At 29.9% G+C, this 14,302-nt stretch overlaps 2 protein-coding genes across 2 annotated transcripts in view; one reads left to right on the plus strand and one right to left on the minus strand.

The window, feature by feature from the left end:
• The window catches only part of LOC126740106 (fatty acid-binding protein, adipocyte), a 484,513-nt gene that overhangs the window by 40,892 nt on the left and 429,319 nt on the right, over positions 1 to 14,302 (plus strand). The window lies entirely within an intron of this gene.
• Positions 1 to 14,302, minus strand: part of LOC126740098 (fatty acyl-CoA reductase wat-like) — a 49,135-nt gene that overhangs the window by 9,897 nt on the left and 24,936 nt on the right. Inside the window, exons 3-4 of the mRNA XM_050445992.1 lie at positions 2,310 to 2,554; positions 1,981 to 2,252 (exon numbers count right to left, since the gene is read on the minus strand). Of these exons, the coding sequence (XP_050301949.1) occupies positions 1,981 to 2,252; positions 2,310 to 2,554 (517 nt within the window). The remainder of the gene's footprint in view (positions 1 to 1,980; positions 2,253 to 2,309; positions 2,555 to 14,302) is intronic.

The raw sequence follows: 14,302 nt of genomic DNA on the forward strand, positions 1-14,302 counted from the left end.
AGCTGCTCAGCAAGTCCAATTATGGAAGATTCATTTAACTTATACGCATTTCTTAGTTCTAGCACAAAAAGAGCAAAACACCTTCGATCTGAATTAGTGGATATTAAAAATGCTATCGAATATAAAATTGTATGCAGAACAAAATAGACAGGCAAAGTCTAAAAGCTGAAAGCACGTCGTATGAATGGGATTAAAACATCTTTTAAAATCATTCGACTTTATAATATGAGAGTTATAACTGAAACTTTTGAAAAGGAGGAATTGAATATAACAGATGCTTTAAGCATTATTTCATCCAACACAGCTACATTAAAGGCTATTCGGGAAGATCAGGATCAAATCAATAACTTAATAGTATTAAAGTCTTAACTAAAAAACTGGATAGTGACAGCAATCAAGAACTTATAAAACACCACAGAAGGCAAGTACAGCCAAAAGGGCTAGGCGACTGTAGGGACTACTCCCGCCAATTTTGTTTTTAGACGACGATTTGAAAGTAGTTACTAAACTAATTTCAGCCATTCTAATATTTTTATATTTCCTTTAAATAAAAATCGTATAATTCAAAGTATACAGGCAATTCTAGCATTATTTTTAGCAGACTATAAGGGATGAAAAGCTTGACCAGCTACTCCGTTGTAAGGCTGAAAAGAATATTTTGAAACATGAAACTCGACTCAATTGTCAGCAAATGAGTGCAACAGAAACACCAATGAATTAAGTTGGTTTAAAACTCAAATTATTTGGATTGTTAAATTTTAAAGAAATAAGTTTATTTAGTTAGTTACTCTAGGGTCGTCCCTAGACCAATAGCGCTTTCTCTGCATTGAACAATATATCCATTGCTTTAAATACAAAAAATTCATCTTTTATTAATCAATTACCAAATCTTAGAAATTTCTAAAATTGTTTAGTTCAGTCTTTGTTTAACCCTATCAAAGGTTTCGTATTCGTCAGACGGGATAATTTTATATATTTCTAAATCAAACGATGTTCATACTCAAATTGATGCTATTTATACTGACTTTCAAAAAGACTCTGAAGGAATGGGTTATTGTTAGAAAAATTAATGAGTAAATTAAATTCATTCATTTAGAATTTCCTGATACATCCCCCATATTTGAATTGCCTATTTCTTTTCTATTTGGGGATCTGGTGCACTATAAACTGGAACTTACTTAAACCGGAGTTTATTGTATTGTGGCTAATTATTGATCGATATCTTCGACAAAAAAATGATTCCATTTTCAATAGCATTCTATATATGTTGAACCTCAGAGTAAATTATTTCTTCGAAACATTTTTTTATTTGATGGACAGACCTATTTTCCCTTCTGCTTTACCATTTTTACATTAACTCATGAGGACCAACTATAGTAATTATTCTTGCAAAACAAAAAGATAAGCATCTTCATACTTCATACTTCTACGAAAATAATTTAAAAAAATTAAAACAAGGTAAAATTTGCAGGGACCCTACATTATGCGGAACCGTGATTATCGTATTTAGGTCACATTGTGCCGATTGATTGTGTTGCCCTACACACGATACGATACTTATACAACATGCAGGACTCCTGCAAATTATACCCTGCCATAGTTTGCCATTGAAATTTACGAAATGTGTGCGACCAAGATTTATGCAAACCGTCACACAAAAATATACCTTCATTATTGTAATTATATTCCAATAATAGTAAAGAAAATTGTAAGAAACAGCAATTTGATTAATTTGAGAAATATATAGTTTTCATTGTAAAAGAATCGTTAAACAAGTTGTTCTTAAATACATTAGTTCAAAATATTTAAAATATGTTAACATAGGTTAAAGTTAGTTCTTTTAGCTAGGATATTGAAAGTTGAGTTCCTAGGTATAAGGAAAAGTCAAGTAAATTATTATACTCGCATTTAGGGTCTATGTGAGATATAGCTCTCAGAAATACCCAACAAAAAATTTAACTTAACATAAATCTATATTACCTAGGTGTTAATTCATCTAACATCTTCTCTGGTACATTTTCAGTCATTAAAATAAGTTTATTTCCATCAATCGGAGGATCATAAATCCGCTCTTCGATGTAAGAATTGAGGCAGTTTCCATAAACAGTCGAGACATGCACAAACGACTTTAAACCCTTCATTTCTTTGCCCAATCTAACCAAATCCCTTGGGCTCCTGATGTTAATAGCTACGGCAGTTTTTATTTTTTCATCAAACCGAACTGTTGCAGCTACATGGAAAACGACATTTACCTGAAAATAAATATTACATTTTTGTTACTTTCCTTTAAGTTATAAATAATTAATTACTTCTTCAGCCAATAGTTTTCTGTCTTGTACATTTAGGCCCAATCCTGGTAGTGAACAGTCACCGGCCACGCCAATCACTTTATGTCTAAATTTAGGGCATTCTTTCTTTAGCCTACTAAAGATAACATCATCAAACATTTCGTCGACCCTTTCGTCTAAGTTCTTGCCCTTCTTGCTTCGAACAAGAAGATAGAGAGTGGAAACCGTTGGGCATGATCGAAGGAGTTTTTCTACCAGTAATTTACCTATTTAAAAGAAACATATTAAATTATTGCTATTTTGTATGATATGATATACAGGGTGTCCTATTTGCCATGTGTGACTATTGCTATTTCCGAAACTATAGGAGAAACGAGGGTGGTTAAATTAGAAAAAAGTTGCCAATTTTGATCCTTATTATAAATCCTTTTACAGCGTTGCAAAAGAGTGATTTATAAAAAACACTAAATTTGACGTCTGGTATCTTGGCAACGGCTATCAACTTTTTGTTTTTAAATACGGACCTGCATTTTTATAAGTTATTTAAAAAGCATTTTTTATTCCCTTTAAAATTATATATCTGATTCATAGGTTTCGACGTATTAATAACCATCATCAGGAATTTTTCCTTAATGCGGGACTGATTTGTTTTAAATTGCAAATTAATTACTTTATATCACAGTAAAAAGTTTATCTTTTTGGTTGTTACTTAAAAATATTCATAAACACTAAAGTAATATACGAGTGGTATTATTAATAATAATTCTATTTTAGACACAAAATGACTTGGTTTTTTAAATAACCTTTAAAGAGTGTACAATTTGTTAAGCTGTCATTAATTTATTTATTCAATAATCATCTGCTAAATAACATTATTGCTACTAAATGTTAAACATCAATAATACAAAATGGTTTTTAAAAAAAAAATATTACAACAACATAATAATAAAAAAAATAAATCCAGAACTTATTTAAAATAAATAAAGGCTATTAAATAATAAGTACATAATTATGAAATAAATTGTTATTAATCTAAATGTTCAAAATGACGACCATTATTCTGTAAGCATTTTCGCGTATTGGTTACAATTTTTCTTTGAATGTTGTTGAATGAATTGAAATTTTATTGCACACTTTTCTTATTTTAAAACTGACATCCTCTAAATTTTGAGGCATAGTTTAATAAACCTGATTGGTAATAAAACTTTTTATGGAAAAATTTATAGAACCGTTATTACCAATCCAACAAATATTAACATGAATAAAAACTAAAGCTTGATTACTTCTATCAAAAATATTATTTTTGTTCGATAACCATGACAATGCAGACTTAAACTTCCGCCACAGCCAATTAAACTAAATGGATAATATCAATAAGTATATAATTTTTTTAACATAATTAGATTAAGGTTCAACGGCTTTAACACAAACTAGTTTAATAAGCTTAAGCTTTTAATAAATTAAATTTTAAATCATGAGGAATAGAATAAACATTTAAAAGTATAATGGTTTTTAGCACTTAAAAAAGTCAGATCCGCACTAAGAAAAAATTCCTGATGATGGTTATTAATACGTTGAAACGTTGGGAAACATATGAATAAGATACATCATTTTTAAAGGAATAAAAAACACAGTTGCCAAGATGCCAAACGTCATAAAAAAAACTAAAGGTAGAGCACAAAAAATTATTAAACTTGGTAAATAAAAGTAAGTTTCTAAAACCAATAGTATTGGAAATAATAATTAAAATAAAATTTGGCGTTTTTTATAAATCACCCGATAATTCACGAACTAATAAACATTTTGAAACGCTGTACAAGGATTTAAAATAAACATCAAAATTGCCAACTTTTTTCTAATTTAAACGCTCTCGTATCTCCTATAGTTTCGGAAATAGCAATAGTCACACATAGCAAATAGAACACCCTGTATTTTAACTACAAATAGAGTATTTAAACGATTAGACTTACTAAAAAAGTATGTTCTGCCCAGCATAAAACATATAGAAAAAACACAAGTGGACACAACATATATATATTAAAAATAAATTGACCATCATAGAACGCAAGTGAACACAACATAAAAGAAGAAAATTCCCATGAGCGACTAAGGACTGACTTTTGATATTTGGATAGAAAAAGAATTCACACACACAATATTAAAATTTAAAAACATTTTAAAAAATTTTATATTATATTCACTGGGATTCTAAGATTATCGGTTTAGTTAACGATATCATCTAATCTTGGGAATTTTACAAAGAGACTCTGGTAAAAGCCTATTCAACTTTGTATATAGATTATATTCCTGTTGTATGGCCATATCAGGTAAGATAGGTCTTGGAAATGACATAGAGATGGTGCAGTGGACAGCAGTAAGTTATGTTTATTTCAATTTTAAGAAAGGTTTCTGCCTCTCTTTGGCTTTAGCTAATATTTAATGCCCCACTATGCATAAATATACAATGTGTCCATTCAATAGCACGGTTCTTGATTGCACCTAAATCTTGAAACCGAAAAACGGAAAAACCTTTAATAAGGAGAATGTTAATTGAGTTAGATGGGCTATTTTTTAAAATTAGTTTGGTTGGTACAGGTTGTTCCAAAAAAGCGTGGTACATAATTTGATTTTAAAGGAACCACCCACATTTTTTTGGCAAATGGGAGTCTCATTTGATTCTCTCTTTAACCCTAAAACTGTTTTGCTCTAAAATGCGACGTTGCCTAGTTATTAACAATTGAAAGAAATTTTCGCGAAAATCACTTAAATTTTAATATTTAGCACCGACGTTTTCTTATATTTTTAAAAAATCTATGTAGAGTCCGTGGCTAAGTTAATTTTAACTTCCGAAATTTCATTTTTTTTAATGGGGTGATCAAAATCTTTACACAAATAATTACATTTTCAATTCAATTTAGCGCAATTTTTTTAATGGAACATCCTGTATCTTGTTTATAGTAACGCATTTTTATTGCATTCTTTTATCTTCAATTTAATATTAACAAGTTTGCTTTTTCTAAATGTTTTCTCAAAATTGGTTCTTAAAGGAAGAATAACATATTTTTTCATAGGCATTACGACACTTACAACCGAAAACAATTAATAGATATTTTATGGAATTAGAGTGACAAAGTGACAAAGTAATTGTCACTCTAATCAATTTTATTTCGAACACCTTTTAGTCAGAGGAAAAAAAATCAATAGTTATAATGACTATAATAAAGTATTAGTATAGTTTAGGTGAAGTTACCTGGTCAAGCTCCAAAATTGAGTATGTACAAAATACAATCAACATACTACATATACGCATTAAAATAAACTGCAAAATATATTACGATATTTAGCGATCGATTCCCGTATATATTTACGGTCGATTCGAGTCTTTCACAGCCCCCTCCGCAGGAGCTATTTACATCTGTGCCCCCGGCCGGCCCGGCCCGTTCAACAATCAATATTTGTCAGATAAAGATAGGCAAGTTCGGCGCGGATAACGTGAAACAGACGAAGATACGAGATTCTCTCGATCCTGCTGGGATTGAATTGTGAATGGGCCGAGAATATTAGCCAGAGTCGCGCAGTCAAATAGGAAATGCGATTATTTTATGCATTTTATTATTGTTATTTTATATTTTTCTTCACATAAACGAATATAAGTAAAATATTAACTTAAATATTATAAACGTAATTTTTTACTAGATATTATATATTAAACGACATGTTCACGACATGTTCATGTTCACAAATTCCTAGCTCACTATTGGGATCTCGGTAAATATAAGAGATACGAAGATGGTAAAATTTAGGGCAAAGTTTCGAATTTTTGAGCCTTAAAATGTGCCATCTGAAAATTTGTATAAAAAATATTTAAATTTATATTTCTTGTTGGGGCGCTATTGGACCACCCCTTTTGTAAGTGGAAATAATGTTGCGAGGAATCAACCATTTCTTAAGATGCGTGCATTAATATACAGGGTGTTTCCTAACTATGGTACGAAACTATACAACTCAGTTGTTTCTGAGATACAGGGCGATGAAGGTTCAAAAAAATAACGATATTTTAAAAATACTATAACTATCCTTAAACCGATTTGGTTGAAATTTGGTGCAGTTATTTGAAGTTATAAGACTAGATTGAAATTATTAGGTCCAGTGGCATGTCAGTGGGCACCACATGCTTATTGTTGAGAAAAAAACAAGGCCAATAATTAATTGTTTTGCAGCTTTTTATTTATTTTTGTATTTAAGCAACTAAAAATACAACATTTTCGTATCTTATCTTATTATCTTCATATCTGGCTTTGCTTTCGAGAAAAAAATTTTTAAGTATCTTTAACTCATTCTAAAAATTATCCATGGACGACAACATTTATTTCATGTTGTCGTCCAACCAATTAATTCGATAAACAATTTCGACCTTAAAGTACATGAGCAAAATGTCCATTCTCCAATGCACGACTTTTTGGTCTCTTGTGTGTCTTGTTTACTATGATAATAAACATTCGAGTTCTACGATTTTTATTATCAGATTTTTGAAATACAACAAAATAACCCATACAGACAGTGATAGAATTGCTATAAGTAAAATTCAGCTGTCAATTAGCAGTGATTCATTACTCCAACATGAATAATTTTACTAACCATGAAATGACCGACATGCACTTTATTTATGGATTAGCAAATGGAAATTCGGAAGAAGCACGAAGAATTTACCAGGACAGATATCCTAACAGAGTAATTCCATGTGCAAAAACATTTAGAAATTTACATGCAAGATTATGTGAAACTGGGAGTTTTAATAAAAATATGGGTGGTGGAAGACCAGAAACTATAACAATGCCTGAACTGGAAGAAGCTATACTTGATGCGATATAAGAAGATCCTTCCAATAGGAAGATTCCACTGCAGCTTGAAGTCAGTTCAAAAACCGTTTGGAAAGTTCTAAAAAGAAACCTCCTGCATCCATATCACATACAGCGTGTACAAGCTCTACTGCCTCGGGATTTTCATCCAAGATTAATGTTTTGCAGGTGGTTGATTCATACGATGGCACACAATAATAATTTCCTATCAAATATTTTATTTACGGACGAGGCAAATTTTTCAAGAGATGCTATTATGAACTTCCACAATGATCATTTTCGGGCCGACGAAAATCCGCACGTTATTAGAGAAACTCATTTTCAGCAACAATTTTCGCTGAACGTGGAATGGAACGTGGATAGGAATTATTGGTGACTACCTAATTGGCCCATTTTTTTTACCGGCAAGATTAACAGGTGAATCCTACACGGATTTCTTGCAACACAAAACACATTACATTACCCCTACAAGTAAGAGTCAACATGTGTTTATGCACGACGGGACTCCAGCTCATTTCAGTGTTCTTGCTCGTCAGCAACTCGATGTCATTTACCCTAATTGCTGCATTGGACGTGCAGGACCTCAAAATTGGCCGGCTCGCAGTCCTGATATGAATCCCTTGGATTACTATTTATGGGGCCATCTGAAGGCTCTTGTTTATAAAACTCCTGTTCTAGATGTGAATGACTTGAGGAATCGGATAATTGTCAATTGCAATATCATAAGGGATACTCCAGGTATTTTTGAGCGTGTCAGACACTCAATGACAAATCGTTTGCAGTGATTGCATTTTGCTCTTTACTTTAAGGTCGAAATTGTTTATCGAATTAATTGGTTTTTATTTCATGTTGTCGTCCATGGATAATTTTTAGAATGAGTTAAAGATACTTAATTTTTTTTTTTTCGAAAACAAAGCCAGATATGAAGATAATATAAGATACGAAAAAGTTGTATTTTTAGTTGCTTAAATACAAAAATAAATAAAAAGCTGCAAAACAATTATTGGCCTTGTTTTTTTCTCAACAATAAGCATGTGGTGCCTACTGACACGCCACTGAACTGTAGTTAGGAAACACCCTGTATAGATCTGTATATAGTAATAATTAATACAATTTTGAATTTTGTGAGTGTGTTAAAATTAGAATGGTGCAGACTTGGCTCACCCTAAAAATCGGTTTCGCGTTTATATTATACTGTAGTTCTTGTTGTTATTTATTCTCTTCATTATATACTGTTGATGTTTTGTTTTATTTACTTTCGTCTCAACTTTTGAACAATAAAAATTTCATTTTTGCGGCCTTTTGATACTAGTAATAATAAATGTGATAAATATTTTTAGGCATTTCATAATGTGTTAGTTTATGATCGTTTTACCGATCAAATTTTAAGAGAGTATCAATTTCTTAACACGTGTCATTCTTAACTTGAATATATTTTAAACCTAAATTATAATTTTTAAATACAATGTACGTTAAAAAATATCATTAATATTTGCTTAATAAAAAAAAATACAGTACCGTTTTTTAAGATTCAAGGTTAAATTGAATTTTTGACATTAAAATTAACGAGTCACTTATTTTGGGTATTATGTCACTTATATTAAAAATATAATTAGATAAAATTTAGAAAATACTATCTCATATGCTCAAATATTGAAAAGAAGAAGAAAATAGACTTATTCACATATTCAAAATTTATTAGAGCTTAAATTTTTAACGAAACCTTTCATTATATTTTTTTTAATATAAGTTTAATAAGTCTTAAATACAATAATTTAATTAGATATAATAGATACCGCGAATTAATCCAATTATAATTCATGCCAATGACGAATTCGGTTCTAAAGAGATGGATAGTGATGCTAAATAGGTAAGCATTTTTGGACGTAAAAAATTTTGGGTGCAAAATTATGAATATGTAGTTAACTTCACTTCTATTTGATTTCGATAAGCCCAAAAATTTTATTGTCAATTTCATTTCAATGAAAATTCATTGTTCAGCGGGAATTTTTGGGCTTATCGAAACAAATATCAGCGGAGGCAAGTATAACAATAGTCTATTGCAGCACGGCCACGACATTATTTTATACCTGTGTTTCAACAAACCACCCTTTTTGACAATTTTTTTAATAATTAAAAAAAACTGTGTAAAAAATATGTGTCATTAAATCTAACCACGACTTTTTCGTGACTTGATAAATGTTTTTGTTAGTTGTAAAATAACATTTTTACTATATATATTAAGCCAGAGAAACAAAAATTATATACACGCCAATGCCTTATAAAGAAAACGCCGCGTGCTAAACGTTTTTAGTTTTTATACTTGTCCAAGTAACTTCACCTAAACTTTACTAAAGACAAGTAATATTAATTCCTGATACTTATCTCATTTAAAAATAAGAAAAAATTTCTTATAAGTAAAAAGTTGGGCATGATGCATTTATTCTTTGTTGTGTGACAATTATAATGTTTACTTATTATTCGTGTTAAGTAAATTTGTGCCAAAATTAATTATTCTCAGCGAGAATTAGTAAATATGATTTACATTATCGGCGAATGCTTTGAAAATTGTTTTTTGGCTTCAAGACTTTACGCGGAAAAATTTTCTAATAACCGACATCCTGATGATAGAGTTTTAAAAGAAATTAAAGAACGATTCATGCATACTTAAAGCGTAGAGTAAAAAAGCAAACTAGGACTAAAACTATAGTTTTAAATGAAAAAAACAAATTGGCAATCACTATGTCGGTTATAGAAACACCAGAAATTAGTGTAAGATAAATAAGTTAAAACGTATTTGCCAGATACTAATACAGAAATATCGAAATCTGAGTTACATCAAAAAATAATAAAAAAAAAGAATAACCTTTTATCAATGGGCACAAAATTAAGCAGCAGAAAACGAGATTTTTTTTAATTTGTGCTCTTCAATGATGAACATATATTTCCACGGAAATGGTTTTGTGAAGCGACATAACTTTTATTTTTACGACACACCCCATCGAGTTTTGTCAATAATTTTCAACACAAATGGAGCATTAATCTTTAGGGTGGAATAGTACAATCTTTGTCCATATTTTGACCCCCTCTTTAGAAGACATTATCATTTTGCCATCTTGTAATATAAGTGATTTAAGTGGAAGCAATAAAACCTTAAGATTTAATATTTCTTAAGCGATATTGAGTATCGTTTTTTAAAAAAATACATTATTTTAATAATTGCTTAACTTTAAATTAAATTAATATAATTATAACCACTCTATATATATAATCTTGTTGTATTCAATTTTCTACTCGTAAACTTTATTTTGCAAGTAACCCCACAGAAACGAATCAAGAGCTGTCAGGTCTGGAGAGTTCACTGGCCAATCAATTGGCCCAGTCCGTCCGATCCACAGATTATATTTCTCATTTAAAAATCGCAAAACCGGTAACACATTATCCGCTGTGACCATATTCCACTCTCGCGGAAAGTTTTTGCATTTTTTTTGTAAAATGTACGAACGATGTTACATTTTTCTACCTCTCTGTGACCTTCATGGGTCAATTAGCAAAAATAATAATGTGTTTTGAATTATTTGTTTCCCTGGAAACGTTAAACAATAACAATGCACCGCCTACCAAGATCTTCAATATTTAATATTTTTAAAGTTTATAATATTAAAAAATATTAAATATTGAAGATCTAGAAAGTGGAGAATATTTCCAAAACGATTTAACTAAAAATAGTTAAACCATATGATATCAGAAAATTCGGCTCTTTTTAAATATGAAGTCATATATAGAATGTTCCATAAGAAAAAACTGACTGAAAAATCTTTACAAATTACTAAAAGACCAAAAACATTTTTACATAGGATTTAAAAATTTAAAAAACCTTAAAAGATTTGTACATATTTTTTTTTGCTTTTTTACCTAATCTCTGTAGAAGGGGGCGACTCAATAAATGAGAAAGACCCTCTACAACATTTTGTTCTTGGTTAACAGGAGAAGCTTTTCTAAACTTCTTAAGAGAGAAACTTTCACGCTTGATCCAAAATCTTCCTGACTTTGTAAAGCATCAGAGGTAGCGACAGTTGGATGGTTGCATTAGGTCACTTCAGTGCAAATGTCAGGGAACATATCACACACAAATTTGGTAATAGATAAAGCGGAAGGCTAGGTTGGCTATTAAAATTAACTTTTAACTTTATACTGGATAGGTCCCACTGGATGACCTCCTAGGTCACCGAATTTAACGCCTCTGGATTTCTTCTTGTGGCGAAGTGTTAAATCCGAAGTTTATCATATTGCACCCACAACTAGGGAAGATATGGTGGAGTGTATACAAGAGTCTCTTAGACGTATTATGCCTGCTAGGCTTCGTGCAGTTCGAAGATCTTTCGCAAGTAGGGTTGACTTATGTTTGCAGCAAAACGGTAGACATTTGGAGCAATTTTTGTGATATTTTTTTTTTAATTATGTTGTTAATAGTTTTAGTGTATTCTTGACGTAATTAATTTGATAGGAGTGAATGCCAATTTGATATTGAATTGATGAAAACGATTAGACATAAAGGCAAACCTATTGGTATCAAATTGAAGATAATAGAATGCTCTATCAATATGCGTTACTAGGCAGAGGGTGTTCTATATAAAAAAATAGCGCATCGATGAGTAAAGATTTTGATCATCCCGTATAAAAAAAATATATATTTCATAATTTCAAAAATAAAATGAACTTAGCCAAAGACTCGAAGACTCGACATAGACTTTTTAAAAGCATAAAAAAGGTCGGTGGTAAATATTAAAATTTAAGTGAAACATTGATTTTCGTGAAAATTTCTTTAAACTGTTAATAACTAGGCAACGCCGCATTTTAGGGCAAAACACTTTAAGGATTAAAGAGAGAGTTGAATGAGACTCCCATTTTGGAAAAAAATTTAGGCGGTTTCTTTAAAAAAAATGGGCTATACTTTTTTGGGACACCCTGTATCAACCAAACTAATTTTAAAAAGAAGCCAAAAAAAAATTGTAGTTTAAGTGTATGTTAAAGTGTAAATTAAAATTGAAAAATGGTATAGGGCATTAGCAATAATATGTAACCATTTCAAAGGTTACAGGAGTATCATCAAAGGACCAACAAAACATTCGAGCTGAATATCTTAGCTGAGTCTTCTTAATAATATAAGATTATGAAAAAACACGTATCGTTTCAGAGACTTTCTAAATTTGTATTTATTTAGATTTTTAATGTCAAGAGATTTTTTAAATTTAAGTATTAATCTCTTTAAAAACTACTTGACTAGAGTAATTATAATCTTTGAGATAGAATGTTGAATGGTTTGCAAGGAGTTTGGGCAATTATCATAAGTACATTTATAAATTACAATTGAATATCTTAGGATGGATTCTACTATTTATCTCTAAGAAAACGTAATATATTTTGTTTATTGCGATATTTTAAAGGAGAAGATTATAGTTTAGTCAGTTTTTAATTCGTAATATTCCTATTTTAGCAATTTTTTACGCTTTACCATGCTAAACGCTTACGCTTCTTTAAAAATCATTGCCGTATCATCTGCATAGAAAACTAATTGTCCATTTAGTTTTAATTAACATAAGTTACCACAATACACACGCAGTAAACTAAGAAAACTAAAGGAGGCTCCCTGAGGTATTCCCATTATTATGTCCTATCAAATCTCTCACATTGGCCCCTATCCTCATGGTGGCTAGAGAAGACCCTTAACTCGGATCCTCTCATACCATAAGACGTTTATTGAGTAATTTTTTTGAGGTACAGTTTCAAATGCTTTGTTAGATCCAGGAATGCAGTCACACATTTTTTATTATTATTAAGATCTATATCTAGACAGCATCTACGGTCGAGAGTAAGAATATAAAATCAAATTGATTTTGAGATAAAATGTTATCTCTACTTGTCTTAATTACAGCAATTAAATTAACGATATGTGTTTTTTGAAATTAATTTTCTATTTTTAGTATGTCAGAAGAAATCCTCTTGCATCCGAAGTTATTTAATCCTTTAATACATTTAGCTATTTTATTTTCAGTTAGTGGAGAGAAAATATACTATGTGTATTATTAGAATTGACTGAAATGTTCACTTTTGGTATATTTTGCTAGCGAGCTCCTAACCAACTTCATAAAAGTTTTGTTCAAAATATCTGTCTGCTTTAATTTTCTTATCAAAGATTGATATTTTAATGGATATGTGCAAAGAATTTCCATTTCTATTTAAGAGATTCATATATGTAATAATTATATTTTGTTATTTTAATTATATTAGCGGCAAGATTTCTCTAGCCTTTACCTGTATTAATTAAGTTCAATTTCTCAGGATTTTTAAGAATTTCTTTTTTTAATAAAGCTTTCATTTTTATTAAATTTATTATTTTTTCATATTTGTTTTTCTATCTGATCGATGTTAGCATTTTCGGAAGAAGATTAAAACTATTTATACATTTATAGATTTTAAACCTTGTGAAGAGAAAAAAGTGAATTTTCTAAAGTAGGTAGTTCATAAGCAATAAATTGAGGGAAAAATATTTTCTTTAAATTGAACACCATTGATGTAATACTATACCTTTTAAACCTAAACTATAATTAACATTTAATAAAGCATTAATTTAATAAAATTTATCCCCTCGGCTTTTGCGACAATTTTAATTATAATTATATCGAAAATAATTACTTTTTTCCATTATAATCATTTTAAAAAATGGGTGTAATAAAAACTTTGGCTGCAGCTATGAAACCTTAAAATTTAAAAACCAATAACCTTTCGCAAACTGCTAAAGCTTTAAATTAAATTATGCATGCAAAATTTAAACAGAATTAGTTTTATAGATTACAATAACAAACCAATAACGTATTAAAATCTTACGGACTTCGAAACGCCAAAATAAACAGATCTATAAAAATTCTTGTGCATTTAAAATATTATTTATCTTCGAGGAATTGTTTTAATTAAGTTAAAAATATCTTAGGAAATGTTTCAACTGCAATTTTTAATGGTTTGTTTTTCATCTTAATAAATTGAGACCGGTTTTATTGTTGATACTTATTTATAAAAAAATGTGTTATTGAATTTGCGAAAAGTATTTAATGTTGTTGTAGTAAAAATATTCCATTCATCAGGGAAGTGCCGAAC

This window comes from Anthonomus grandis, chromosome 9 (genome assembly GCF_022605725.1).
Source record: "Anthonomus grandis grandis chromosome 9, icAntGran1.3, whole genome shotgun sequence".
Taxonomy (NCBI): Eukaryota; Metazoa; Arthropoda; class Insecta; order Coleoptera; family Curculionidae; genus Anthonomus; species Anthonomus grandis.